This window comes from Gouania willdenowi, chromosome 14, assembly GCF_900634775.1.
Source record: "Gouania willdenowi chromosome 14, fGouWil2.1, whole genome shotgun sequence".
Classification (NCBI taxonomy): domain Eukaryota; kingdom Metazoa; phylum Chordata; class Actinopteri; order Blenniiformes; family Gobiesocidae; genus Gouania; species Gouania willdenowi.
In genome coordinates, this window is record NC_041057.1 from 11,709,896 (window position 1) to 11,725,010 (window position 15,115).

At 37.3% G+C, this 15,115-nt stretch overlaps 1 protein-coding gene across 2 annotated transcripts; it reads left to right on the top strand.

The window, feature by feature from the left end:
• The first annotated feature begins 798 nt into the window (after positions 1-798).
• On the top strand, positions 799-13,253 carry LOC114475348 (solute carrier family 22 member 4-like). 2 transcript variants are annotated; one of them, XM_028466054.1, is made up of 11 exons: positions 799-1,235; positions 2,881-3,063; positions 4,571-4,674; positions 7,183-7,337; positions 7,416-7,587; positions 7,998-8,124; positions 8,935-9,035; positions 9,395-9,609; positions 11,639-11,821; positions 11,909-12,047; positions 12,467-13,253. In XM_028466054.1, the coding sequence occupies exons 1-11, from the start codon at positions 1,029-1,031 to the stop codon at positions 12,534-12,536; spliced, it is 1,656 nt and encodes a 551-aa protein (XP_028321855.1). In that variant the 5' UTR covers positions 799-1,028; the 3' UTR covers positions 12,537-13,253. The 2 variants fall into 2 exon arrangements, with proteins under 2 accessions (XP_028321855.1, XP_028321856.1); XM_028466055.1 differs by lacking the exons at positions 7,183-7,337; positions 7,416-7,587 and having other exon boundaries at positions 800-1,235.
• The last annotated feature ends 1,862 nt before the right edge of the window (positions 13,254-15,115 follow it).

The following is a 15,115-nucleotide window of genomic DNA, read 5'->3' on the forward strand; positions in this document are numbered from 1 at the left end:
CTGCTTGTTGCACCAATCCTACATTTCCCATGAGCACTATGTCGTGACGTGTCATTCAACAATTGGCTATGTGCTTACGTTAGCGTGATTGTGGTTCGGTGTCGGAGAACACAGACAGAATGGCGCAAAACAAAAAATAGGATCTGAAATTAAGTAGTAAAATTAGCTGAGGAAAAACAAACACACATGTGGAGATATTTATCGGGTGTTGAAAAACCTGAACTGCAAAAAAAAAAATTAAAAAAATAAATAAATCAAAATGAAGGCTGCTGCCGACACAATAAAAATGTTGATGAAAGAGGATCTGAAAAGAAGATGAAAATGAGGAGTTTTAATACTAAATAGATGTCGGTCGTGAGTGGCTGGTATTCGACCATTTGTTCACCTTTAAAATGTGCACTATACAGTTTGATGGGAGTGGGATTTGTTTGCATTTGAAGAGCACGTATGTTAGTAAAACATTTTTTTCTCCACAGTACATGCAATTCTTAGTACTGATTACTTCTATTATTTCTAACTTCAAACAGTGGGAACTAATTTTCATCTGAGCTAAGTTTGTATATTATTTTATTTGAGGCATTGTTACAACATTGCTTTTAAATTAGATTCTTCTTCTTCTTGTTCTTGTTCTTCTTCTTCTTCTTCTTGTTCTTGTTCTTGTTCTTGTTCTTCTTCTTCTTCTTCTTCTTCTTCTTCTTCTTCTTCTTATACTGTATACTGATGATGATGTTAACAACAAATTTTAGGTATAGCACATCACTGAACTACGTATCAAGTGCTTGCATTACATTTAACATATGTATGACACCACGCCCAGAACAGGACAATCCGGTTTAGAAAAGTCTACCGTACATTCAGAAGTCGATCTTGGATGAAGTCTATTGGGATAATGTGTCTTTAACCCTTAAAACGTGCAGCAAATAGTATTTATTAAAGAAGGCGCCTGCGGTCAATATGTCACCTGTGTGACAGGAAGAGCCAGTGTTTATTTATCTGACCTCCAGAGGAGAGAGAGCTCTGTGTGCGCAATGAAGAACTACGACGATGCCGTGTCATTCCTGGGCCAGTGGGGGCTGTTCCAGATGACCGTGTGTCTGCTGCTCTGCGCCACCATCATGCCCAACGGCTTCGGCGGCTTCACCCTGGTCCTACTCACCGATGTCCCGGAGCACCGCTGCCTCATACCCGGAGACAACCTCACCGAGTCCTGGAGGCAAGGTGCCATTCCCGCACAGGTGAGTCACTACACCCGCTACACCTGGAACACTTCAGATGTTTAAACTTATTTTTTCCCCTCATTTATTTATTTTGTAAATATCATGATGCGCATCAGTGAGTATGGGGTGCTCATTGTAAAGGTGCGCATATAATATACAACACATTTTGCAACATTTAACAACAAACCACGTTTAAGAAACGTATGCGATTTTTGATGGTACTTTTTTTTTTTTTTAAACCAGGTTTACAGCAATATTTGTGAAATGTTTCTCGTAAATGTCAAACGAAGTGTCTAGTCATACGGAAACGTATCAATAGATGGCTGAGTGGTCTCAGCCAGTGATTCTTAACTGGTGGGTCGGGACTCAAAAGTGGGTCGCGGACCTGTACTGGGTGGGTCGCGGACAGCTGGTCAAAAATAAATAAATATTTAAAGTCTCTCAGGTTGGGTTGGACTTGTCTTTTATTTTGAAATAAACTTTTCTTTTGACAGGCCTGTTGTAAAATGCTTGTTGCACAGGCAAATATATAGATTTATGCTTAAAAAAAAAGAAAGAAAGAAAGAAAGTGGACCACGATTTAATGACAGTTGGAATAATTGGGTTGCAGGGTTAGACCAGTTGAGAACCACTGGTCTAAGCTTCTGATTCAAGTATTCTCTCTTCTGCTGCCATGGGTTCAAATCATGCTTTTGTCATACATATTTTTTTCATTTCAACATATTTAACACGGTAAATTCCCTCCTTTAATAAAACATATCTAAAAAAAATAAACATTTTAAGGCACTTCCTGGGTTAGGGTTAGGCATAGGGCAGGGGTCTCCAAAATTTACTCTCAAAAGAGCCATTTTGCCTCATCTCACCTGGATTAAAGTCCTTCCGGAGCCGAAAAAAAACCTTTTTCATGACGACAACATAGTGTAAATGGTAAATGGACTTGATTTATATAGCACTTTATCACCACACTGAAGGAGTCTCAAAGCACTTTACACATCAGCTCATTCACCCAATCACTCTCACATTCACACACCAGTGGGACAGGACTGCCATGCAAGGCGCCGGTCGACCACTGGGAGCAACTCAGGGTTCAGTGTCTTGCCCAAGGACACTTTGACACATAGTCAGGTACTGGGATCGAACCCCCAACCTCTCGATCAGAAGACGACCCACTACCACCTGAGCCACCTGACACAAGGGTCAGTCTTGGTGGAAGTTCCACCTATTGTGAGACCAAGACTGACTCTTGTATTTTCAGTTCATGTTATAATCAAGATGCTTTCATCATCATTATTATTATTATTTTTAGCTAAAAATAAGCATTTTAAACCCATATATTTTTATTCCTTTTGTTTGTTAATTTTGCGCACCCCCATTTGAGAAACACTGTGCTAGATGAACTGGTCTGATAATGGACTATAGTTTTGTATTTTTTCAGACAGAAACCAGTAATCATTACCATGTAGGAAGGCCTGCTGTTGATTTACAGATGGTAGAACCACCAGTAAATTACACGTATACTGTTACCCTTCAATGGACTGACATGATAGGAGAATACCCGACTGATCTGCAATAACATCACTGATCCTTCTTATTCTCTTGTAAAACAGTATTTAAAGAATAGGCTACATGTCAAGTTGTCCTAACAGGAAGTGTGTAATTCAAGGTGGTGAACGGTAAGCAGGAGCTGAGCAGCTGCAGCAGGTACAAACTGGATGTGGTGAGAAATCTCTCCGCTCAGGGGTTGATTCCAGGGATTGACGTCAACCTGACAGATCTCGAGCAAGAGAGCTGCGTGGATGGGTGGAACTACAGCAAAAAGATCTATGACTCAACACTCGTTACCGAGGTATGCAGCTTTTTTCCTGTTCTGTCTTGCCATGTGTCCAACATGTCAGTATCTTCAAGGCCGTCAAAGTGGATGATGCCTACTTGTCAACACCATTAAACAACAATACTTTCCCTCTGTTTAATTCTCTCACTTTATTACATACGAACCCATTTACATGAAATAAATCAAAAACACACAACATAACTACAAATTAGGGATGTACTGATACAACTTTTTCACTTCCGATATGATACCAATATTGCAGCCTTGGGTGTTGATTGATACCAATCCGATATTATATCTGCACAAATCATACATACTTTTATTACTTATTTTATAGTATGGAATGTTTGAAAAGGCTTGATCAAGTGATGTTACTCAAACAGAAAACAATAGTCAGATAAAATAAATAAATATAATATAATATATATTGGAGATTTTAGATGCAGTCCGATGAATTCCAATATTCGTCTTCTGGCTGATATCGGACCGATATTCGATATCAGTATCGGATCGGGACACCCCAACTGCAAATATACAGAGACAAATTCTAAACAACAAAAATACATTAAAATGACAGCAATAAACACACAAGATGACTATAAGAAATATACTAATTGACAATGAAAATACACAAAACTACTCTAAAAACACACAAGATGACTACAAAACAGAAAGTACTCAAAATACAGAGAAGTATACAAAATGAATACAAAAATACACAATAATGACTGGAAGGAAATCATACATTACAGATAAATACAGGAAAGAATAATGAAAATACACTAATTGGCATCACAAATACACAAAATGACTCTAAAAACACACAAGATAAATAGAAAATACTCATACAGAGAAGTATCTATGACAACAAAATTACACAAGAATGACTCGAAAAAAACATAGATTACAGAAAAATACGTTTATTGTCCTACAAAGGGAAAATTTGCAGCATTTCAGCAGCAGTAGATAAATAGACAGATTAATGAACAGCATAATAAAAATTAAAAATGGAAAATATATACACACACATAGGCTTGGACAACAAAGCTATAACGCTAATAGGCATCACAAATACACAAAATTACTCCAAAAACACAAAAGATGACTACTGAAATACACAAAAACACAGAAAATGATACAAAATGACTCCTAACCCACAAAGCAATAACAAAAACACATGAGGCTGTGCTCTTTAAGGCAATGATGCTCAGACCATCACGAGTCGTTATTCTAAATGCTGACATGAATGTTGATAATGAGATCGAACAATCACAGTTTTTTGAGGTTTTTACCCATCTCTGTTTTTAGTGTGAGGCAACAGTGTTTGTTCTGGGACTGTAAATAATTGTACGTTAATACAGCTCGAGTTATCTATCTATAAAAGCAAGAAAGTTCTGCGTGCGTGCGTGAGTGTGTGTGCGTGAGTGTGTGTGTGTGTGTGTGTGTTTGTGGAGCCATCTGCACCTGAGGCAACATCATTTTCTCTGTGTGTATAACTCATCTGTTAACATGTGTCATCCAGTTTAACTTGGTGTGCGATGACAAGTGGAAGCAGCCATTCACCACGATGATTTTCTATGCTGGGATTCTTTCTGGGTCGTTCTTCTCTGGACCACTGTCTGACAGGTACTGGGAATTCCAGATCTCTGTGAATTACAACATCATTACCAATTTTACGCTCCTGAACTTTATTTACGTTTAAACTGAACAATAGCCACTTTGTAATTCTATTTTTGAAATTGCTGTGCCTCACATTAAAATCAAGACCTTGCTTTTTGGGATTCTCCTGATTAATGAAAGATGATTAAAACACCCTGAGAGCTGCAACATACTTGTGATCAAAGTGTTAAAAGTTGCAGAATTCTTCTCTGCATGACACAATGCTTTATAGTCAAATTAAACTGTTGTACAAACTTTTATTTCTTGTATGCAGATGCACCAGTTCTCTTCAAAGCAGCATTATAATTAGTAAACCCCTAATTGAGGTCAAATATTTGCAATAATTGTATTTTCAACTTAATGTAAGTGATATTTTGATAGCCTTTTTATGCTACGATAAAGACCGAATTATGTTCAGAACAATGAGGAACTACTAGGGATGTAACGATTCACTCAACTCCCGATACGATTCGATTCACGATACTGGGTTCACGATACGATTCTCTCACGATTTATTTTACAAAATGGGACTGTAGACAAATTTTTTTTTGGGAAAAAAACTAGAAAATGCTGTACTATTTTCCTTTTATTTTTCATTGTCAAAAGAATTCCTTGATAAACTATTCAAAACAATGCAATTTAACTAAAAATAAATCTTGAATGAAATAAATAAAGGAATAATACAAATGAAAATGAAGCCTATTAATTTAAATTCTGGTTCTATAATAAACAATGCAAAACTGCATAATAGTTCTTTTTCTTTTTAAAAGTGCAACTGAAAATGTATTTTGTGCCTTAACAATTGGACTTTAAAAAAAAAATTACGTCATATTTGTTTGGACCAGCAGAGGGAGCTGGTAACACAGTGGTCGGTTGGCATGCAGATATCTTGCAGTGAAGAAGAGAAGCTATGCTAGCAGACAGAGCTAATAGAAAAACGTGACTTTTACAGATATTCAAGTAATATTACAGATATTCTTTCGGTGCTAAAGGGGTAATGAATCATTTATTAACATATTTAAGAGTAGAAGGCAGCCAGAAAGAAAGTATTAGCAGACTCCGCCCGCCGCCTACACTTGTGGATAGCGCCTTTTGCTGGTTAAAAAAAGTACTGCGATTCAATTTTCAGAAAATCGATATCAACCGTGATACCTATGAATCGATTTTTAATTGCCTTACGATTAATCATTACATCCCTAGGAACTAACAGTTTTTTCTAGTGTTTTCCAGTGTTAATTATGTCGACTAAAAATTGTCGTCATAGTCTCTTGACAATAACTAGACTATGACTAATTAGAAAAAATAATAAAAACTGTGTCAAAAACGTAATTATATTTTCATCGACTAATAAAATCTAAACTATAATTTCATCACATGATGAATACCATTCAGGTGATCATGTGGTCTGACGCAATAATGACATCAAATCTGTCTTTGTGTGTACTAAAATCTAAATGTCATTTAGTTGACTAAGGGCCCTATTCTCAGGTCTGGACTTAAGCGCTTTTTTACGGTGGACTGGGCCATGATGGCGTTATTTTTGAGCTGTCTAGAAATCACGGAACACAGAGTTTTCCTAACACTTGTAAATCTCATTGAACTCCAGATGAACATCTGTTTGTGTGGAAAGCCTGGTTTTATTCACTTCTTACGTTCCTGCATTCAAAAATGATCAGCGCGCATTAGTCGTCATCATCTGTCATCAATGTTTCACTTGTTATTTACTCTTGTGGTGATCAAACTGTGGCCTTACGTTATACACAGTGTTAAAATAGTTGGACATCAGTCTGACGTCTGTCAGAGTTTCATTGTAACGAGCTGCTGCAGCTGATCAGCTCCGCGACGCACCCCCACCCAGGACAAGGATGGCACGGATAAGATATAATTAAATGTAACACATTTTGTCCCGTTTAGAAGTGGTAAATGTGAACATGCTGATTGCTGATGGTCAGTCCTTTGGCGTGCTTGTGTGACTCCTCCCACCCCCGTGACAGTGTCAGTTTGGATAGATTCCTCTTTTATTCTCTTCTGCAATATTTTGAGTGTGTGTGGCCTAAACTAAGGCCATACTTCTCGTGCAATATAATGTTTGACCTTATCGGGGCGCTGCACTTATTTCAGAAGCGCGTGAGAGAAAAAGAACTTAAGCAGAAGGGAGAATACGCGTAAAAAGCCAGATTTGAATGTGAACGCACACATTTCAGGGCTGCTCCACTCAGAGTGCATAACTGGAATGGAGGCGCGCAGCGACTGACTTAAGCACAGGGGGAGAATAGCGCGCAGCAAAAAGGGCGCCACTGCGCATTTTTTTTTACTTACGCGCATGGGAGAATAGAGCACTAAATTAGTAATCTTTGACAAAATTTTAACTATTGTATTTTAGTCAAAAGACTCAGTAAAACTAAATCAATGTTTGCTGACAAAATAAACACTGATTTTACCATCGAGTAATTTTTGTGTTTGCTATGTTTGTAGATTTGGAAGAAAACCTGTTCTCTTTGCTACCATAGCAACACAGATGGTTTTCACTTTCCTTCAAGTCTTCTCCACCTCCTGGATTATGTTACTTATCCTTCTTTTCATCAATGGTTTGGGCCAAATGTCCAACTTTGTGGCGGCTTTGGTGCTAGGTATAGAAAATTATCCAAGTATTCCACCAACACCACGTCTCTTTTCGTAACTTTCTTTGTATTTTTCTTCCTTTACAGGTTCTGAGACCTTGATTGGCAATGTGCGCATCATTTATGCATCTGTGGGTACAATGTCAGCCTTTGCTCTTGGATACATGATACTGCCAATCCTCGCTTACTTTTTGAGGGACTGGAAGCATCTCCAGTTAGCTTTGTCTGTGCCTTGTTTGCTCTACATTCCTTTTTGGTGGTAAGACCTCCCCCACAAAAACAGTTATATAGGATAACTGGGTGAACCAGACCTTGATATGACTGTATCAGAGTGTTAGACGAAGTAATCAATTATTTTTTTAAAAAGCGACAAAAGGTTTCTATTGTATGTGTGAATTCAAGTAAACTACCTTAATCTTATTTACAGTATGTATCTAAGAAACACTATTTTATATAACCTATTTTTTGTGTATTTTTCTCTAAGAGAGACAAGGTTTTTCAGGAAATGTTTATCTCCCCTACATGTTTTGACTGTCAACTACCAGTCTTCCTCAGAGGAGTTCTGCTGCTCGCCTTTGATGCTTCCTTTGAAGTTTCACTTGACTTCCATGTGATAGTTCCAGCGAGATATCTCTTCTCATATTTTCTCATGTTGTATCTTTGAGTCAGGCTCATCCCAGAGTCTCCTCGATGGCTGCTTTCTCAAGGCAAAGTAGAGGAGGCGGAGGCTATCCTTAAAAAGGCTGCCAAGTGGAACAAAGTCCAGGCTCCGAGCGTCATCTTTGAAGGCTACAGTGTAAGTTTGATTTTGATTTTGACTTAACAGAAACACTCAACGAGCAAATTTAAGCAGTATGTTTGACTGATAGAACGCAAGCTTTAAGAACCCGTGTATCATTCGCTCATTCGTTTTTTTGTTATGTAACAAAAACATGAAAAACGAAAAAAACACTCTTTTTTTGATAATTGTTTCCAAAACCATCCATTCATCCATTTTCAGACCCACTTGTTCCTGTTTTTTAGGGTCGCGGGGGTCTGCCGGTGCCAATCTCTGGCTCTCATTGGGTGTTGGGCGGGGGTACAAGGTTGATTGGAGTCTCTAAATTGCCCATAGGAGTGAATGAGAGTGAGTGGTTGTCTGTTTCCAAAACCAAAATGAAAAAACGGAAAACGCCTTGTTTTTCAAATTCAAGCTGTTTTGCTTCCGTACAGAAAACGAAAAATGGAAAACGAACTCCTTTATTCATTTTCTCCATTACCAATTGGAGAAAGTACGTGGCCCAGAAGTGAAGCGTTACACATTCTTTAGCTCTGCAACACTTAGGAGTTTCTAAATCCTCCGAAATGTCCGTGAGGAGGTTCTGTGCCCAACACCAGCTAAAGCGAAAAGGACACGTTTCAGATGCACAGTTGGAAGCAGCGATCTTGTCATGTCGAACTGCCGTTAGCATAGCCGTTAGCGTCGGATGAGAGTACACTTCCGGGTCACGTACTTTGGTTAGTATTTCAACAAGTAGACTGGTTGCAATGACTCTTTTCTCCATTTCGAGTGATAGCAATTACTCCTAAAAAAGAAAAAAATAAGCTTTATTTTTGTGTTTTGCAGCCCATAAAAAAAAAAAGGAATATAAAAGAAAGTTTCAACTTCTTTTTACTGCTTAAGCACAGCCACATCCGAACATCAACAATTGTCCTTTGTTTTCTTTGGTGAGTAAACCGCTGTTTCATCAGAACTGTAAAACATTTGCTTACGTATGGAGGACAGGACAAACCAGCAGATTGCTTTCTTATGATGACAGACCAGAGATGGATAACTAGTAGCCCTACGCCCTACATTATGAGAAAAAAATTATACAAAATGTAAGAAAAATATACAAAATGACTCCAAATCACACAAAACAGCAACTTAAGTGTTAAAATAAAAAATGTTAAAATGTTAATTAAAACAAGCATTTAATTTTTTTCATTGTAAAATATATGTTCATGCTACTATGTGAACCACTGTCTGTATGTGACAGGAACACTAAAAATACGATCGATATCCTCTATATTCATTATTTTCTCAGGTTCACTACCTCATTGGGCTACTACAGTCTGTCTTTTAATACAACCCAGTTCCACGCCGACCCTTATATCGCCTGTTTCATCTCTGCTGCTGTGGAGGTTCCAGCTTACATCTGCAGCTGGTTGGTACTGCAGTACCTCCCACGACGACACTCCATCATTAGCATCTTGGTTGTCGGAGCACTGCCTCTATTCTTTATTCAGCTGGTGCCAAAAGGTAAAGAAAAGAAGGTTTTAGATTTGATATTTGGCAATTTACTTGTGTATTTTTTTAACCGCTCTTCAACCAGTTGCAAGTTACAATTACAAATATTTTAAACTGAACCTTAAGGATGGTTACCTACCTAACCAAATCACACACTTTGGTGGACTGATATTGAACAAATGGCTTTTACCATTCCTGGCCTAAAATGAGTAAAATACTATAAGTTTAACGTCTTTTTAAGGGGACAAAAGTCTATGTGCATAATAAAATTGGGAAAGAAGACAGTCTGGATAATAAAGTAATTGTAATCCTTAAATTCCACTTTCTCTTTGGGAATAATAAAACTCATAGCAGACTTAGTTACTATTCAAGTAACCTGGTTGACTGTAATTTAGTAATAATTAAAGTATTATTTGTTTTAATGATTACAATGGCTGAGCATGTAGCCTTTTGCCTCCATGTTTCACGAGACTCTTTGGTTGACTTTGCAAAAGGTGAAATAATGTAAAAAATTTCATAAATAAGAAAAATTCTTAGTGGGAAGAACAAATAAGGTATTTTCATGTTGAATACGTGCACTGTTCGTTCTTTGGTTATTCCTTTTAAAACCAAATAAATAAATGGTGTGGTTATCTTGTTTTACTGACTTAAAATCTGAACATAGACACTGAAAAACCAATAACCAGACAAGCAGCATTTTTCAATTTTAAAATTAAGTTTTGTTCAGTTTGCGTGATATTTGGATATTTATGGGGAAACTATGGACGAGAGCTTCAGGTTTTAAGATCACCACACAGAGAGGACCCACAGTCGGGGGCGGAGTTTTACTTCCAGACAAGCAAAGGAGCAACGCATAAGTCACATCACTGATGAACTGGTGAACTGAAATGTTATTATTACATAAATACATTAAAAAAAAAAAAAATGTATGTTACAAAAAACATGCACATGATATGTGATTAAAGGAAGCAGAGGTAGTATAATGAATCTACTGGTGCTCTTCGTTACTTGTGATCAACTTCCGTCTATGTTGACGGCTGCCGTTAGTAGCTATCAGTATTCAAGCATGCAAAAAAAACAAAAAAAAGTGTAATTGTTGAATTTCTAACATCTATTGTTCCTCACACCTGCCACAGTAGTCAGTCACCTAATTATTTGGATACTATTTGGACTGTAACACCACAAAACAAAACTTAAGGCCATGGGTCAGGTGGTAGAGGGGGTTGTCTTCTAAGCAAGAGATTGGGGGCTTGATCCTAGTCTATGTGCCAAAGTGTCCTTGGGCAAGACACTGAATTATATGTAAAGCGCTTTGAGACTACTTCAGTGGAGATAAATCAAGTTCATTTACCATCAAACGTGAGCAGCTTTTTACGAGCTAAAGCATCCACACACTGCATGAAAACAGTAGCAGGACCAGAAACCTGCTGAAATGAATGCCAAACGGTCCTATTGTGTGCAGAGACATGGTCCAGGACCTGGTGAGGGAAACCATGTGCAGTGGACTTCAGTTCTGATTCTGTTCGCTCTGACAGAATGTGACATGCTTAAGGTCTCGCTCTAATCTGCTCAGAAATATCCAAATATCTCACAAACAAAACACATATAATTCTAGTTACAACTCAAAGAGAAGTCTCTGGCCTTTTCAACAAAAGTTTACTCTTTAACATAATCTACCCCACCATAGACCCAGAGGGTAGATATATTATCACCATTATTATTTCAAATTTAAAACAGAAAAACACTGCTTGTCTGGTTTTTGATGTTTCTGTATTTCTGTTTTGGTTTTAAGTCAGTAAAAAAAAAAAAATCAAACCATTTATTTGTTATTTTGATTTGGTTTTAAAATGCAATAACCAAAGAACAAACAGTACACGGTTGTGAACTACCTTCTAATCATTACTTTGATGCCCAATAGCAACGTTCAGGGCAAACTATCTACTGTTCCAGATAACATGCAATGCCAAATATAGTCAGTGCCAATATTGTTTTTCCCTTTGTGTTTTATTTGACTGTTTCAAATACTTTGTATTTGTATTAGGTCAATCACAAGTGTCACTCACTTTGGAGACGCTAGGAAAGTTTGCTGTCACCACTTCTTTTTCCATGGTATTTGTCTACGCCTCCGAAATATACCCAACAGCCATTAGGAACACAGCGACTGCGACAAGTAGTACTTTTGCAAGACTGGGAAGTTGTGTAACTCCCTTTTTTCTAAAGCTGAGTAAGTACACTAGATTTGAAAGATGACTGCAAACACAACTACACACCTCGTGTCTAAAGCCATCTCCTCTTGTCTTTTCTTTTTTAGATGATTACCACATATACTTGCCCTATATCATACTAGGGATTCTGTACATTTTGTGTGGGTTTTGCACACTTTTACTTCCTGAAACATTTAAACAGCCACTCCCTGAAACAATAGAGCAAATGCAAAAGCAAACCAACAGGTAGGTTCATTTTTTATAAACTCCAGTATTGTTTTTTTCTTTTTTTGTTTTTGTAGATTCTAGACTCATTAAAATATGCCTAGACCAGAAAGACATTTTGAAAGGATATAAATGTGTGTGGAACCAAGGGAATTAAAAAGTAGTCTTTGCTTCCCCCTGCTGGTCAGAAATATTTTTGCACTTTAATACCATAAAGACAAATGGAGGTGTGTGGATTAGGCACTTTGATACCTGAAGGATACAATGTCAAAGCAGTCCTGATAATATTAGAACCAGGTGAAAAATACAAGTTTAAGTTGTTCACTGTAATACCTTCAATGAACACTTGAAAAATGATTTTCATAAAAGCAATTGCGAGATTAGATGTTTTACAGTGTGACTAATATAATGCCTTGTTTGTCCTTTCTTCTCCATGACAGGATAACTTGTCCATGCATCAACCGGACAAAAACCACAGTGCCAGTGACGATGTCCGATGATGATTCTTAATGACTCATTTTGTATTTTAGACATTGCTGAAATAATTTTTCTGTCAATATCCAAACTTCTTGTTTGCATTTTTCATGTTTAACTTTGAAATCTGAACAATTTTTATGCTGTGGGATTTCATGATTTCATTATTTAAACAACTTCCAATCTATATTTCTTGGTTTTTATGACAGTTGAAAGATGTCTCATTTGTATTTGTATTTGTCACTGAAGGTCTGAATACACTGTAAATACACACTCAGGGGTAAAATGACCTCATATGGTGAAAGTAGCAAACAACATGCAGTCTCAGCAGGCATGTAGTTTAACTAGTTCATTTCATTATTGTGTTTGTATGATATTTATGTAAATATTGAATACAATGGGTATGTTTTATGTCTTTCAAAGGAAAATTAATAAATTGCCAGCAGTGGATAATTTATTGTAGTGCGTGTCAGCTTAGCTGTAACCTGTTTATTACCTGTCTAATCTATATGAATTCCTATCAAGGTTTTTCATTTAGCTATAAATACAACAGTAGTCAAGGCAAAATGAAAGAGCGTTTCTCTAGGGACAAATTAAAACAATTAAGTTAACAAGAAAAAAAAAAAAAAAATTCTAACTGAAATATGTTACAGCTACAAGGTGAGATTGGGATGAAGAGTGAAATTTCTGAGGTACAAGGATAGAACACCAATTTTACAACATACCAAGAACCTCCAGAAACAAAAATCTACATAAACGAGAATTTTACAGATGCTGTGAGAAGCAAAATAAAAGAACTGATGCCAGATCTGAGAGCTGCGAGTGAGAGGGGGCACAATGCCTATTTGTGACACAATAAACTGATCATACACCGCCGCAGCAGTACACCAGAACAGCCAAGAGAATCCGTGTAACGTTTTTCATTATGTAACAAAAACATGAAAAACAAAAAAAAAATACTAATTATTTGAAAACGGAAAACGAACACCTTTATTTGTTTTCTCCATTACCGATTGGCCAAAGTACGTGACCCGGAAGTGTACTTTCATCCGACGCTAACAGCTATGCTAACGGGTTTGGGATGTCGAGCTTACGTCACAGATGACATTAGTATGAAAAATAGTATAACAGGTGATTAATGGGATTTCCATAGCAAAAGTCATCCAACTCTTAAAAGCTGGAGACAAACACAACTTCAAAAATTGCAGTCCTTTTTTCTTCTCACAGAGTTCTCAAAAATCATAGAAAAGCTTTTCAGTTATAGATCAGAAAAATTAATAGATGAATACAAATGAATCTCAGACAGTCAGTATGGATTCAGAACTGGATGGAAGAACATCAATCTGAATGTTTGGACAATGTGTGTGGTGTCCCCCAGGGGTCAGTGTTAGAACCAAAACTTACCTAATAATACAAGTTGACTGACTCAAATCCAAGATGGGGTTGTCTGGTACTGTTCTTCAGTGGTTTACATCTTATATAAATGGAAAAACTTTTAATGTTGCTATTAACAATGTAATGTCCAATATGTTCAATCTGTCATGTGGGGTAGCCCAGGGCTCTGTTCTGGGCCCTGTTTTGTTTTTACAGTATCTGATGCCCCTTGGTCGGTTGATTCCTGTTTTTAAAAAAGTGTCTTATGATTTTTATGCTGATGATTTCCAGTTCTACTGCTTTTTGACTCAGAGTTTCACTTTTCATCTGAGTTCTTAGATTGTATATCCAGTAACAAAAACTGGTTGTCATCAAGTTATCGCCAGATTAATTCAAACAAAACAGACACTCTGATCATCGCTCCTGACAAAAAGATCCTCTGATTAAAAACTCCTTGGTGATCTGGGTCATCTGTGAAAACCAGCCTCAGAAACCTTGGGGTTGTGTTCGATCAAGCAATGTCTTTGGAGGGGCACTGTCGTCCACTGACTAAAAACTGTTTTTACCACCTGAGAAATATCTCTAAAGTGAGGCATTTGTTAGCAAAATCTGATCTCGAGCTGGTCATACACACGTTTATATAATCTCGCATTGACTATTTTAATTCTGTTTTCACTTGTTTTAATAAATCAACCCTAAACAGACTCCAGATCGTACAAAATGCTGCTGCCGGACTTTTAACTGGTGCTCTCAGAACATCCCACATCCCCCCCATTCTTTCTACTCTGCACTGGCTTCCAGTCAACATATCTTGGACTTGTTGTGCCCCTACACTTCGGGGCGCAGTCTTCGGTCTTCAGGTCAGGGTCTCCTAAAAATCCCAAAAACTAAATTTAAAACCCGAGGAGACCTGACGTTCCAGGCTGTGGCCCCCAGACTCTAGAATAACCTGCACATGTCTCTCAGGGAGCTCAACTGTGTGGACACTTTTAAGACTTTGCTCTTCAGAAAAGCTTTTAGTTAACTGGATTTTAAATGATTATTTTTCTCCTTTTATGATGCTGCTCCTATGATGTATATGCACTCATGTTTTATTTTGCTTTTATGATGGTGCACTTTATAAATAAATGACTTACTTACTACTTACTAAATTATTGATATATGTGATTTATCATAATTATTGAAATTTGTTGTGTTGCCTGATGACACAAATATTAAGGGTTCTGGTGAGAATTTGGAAC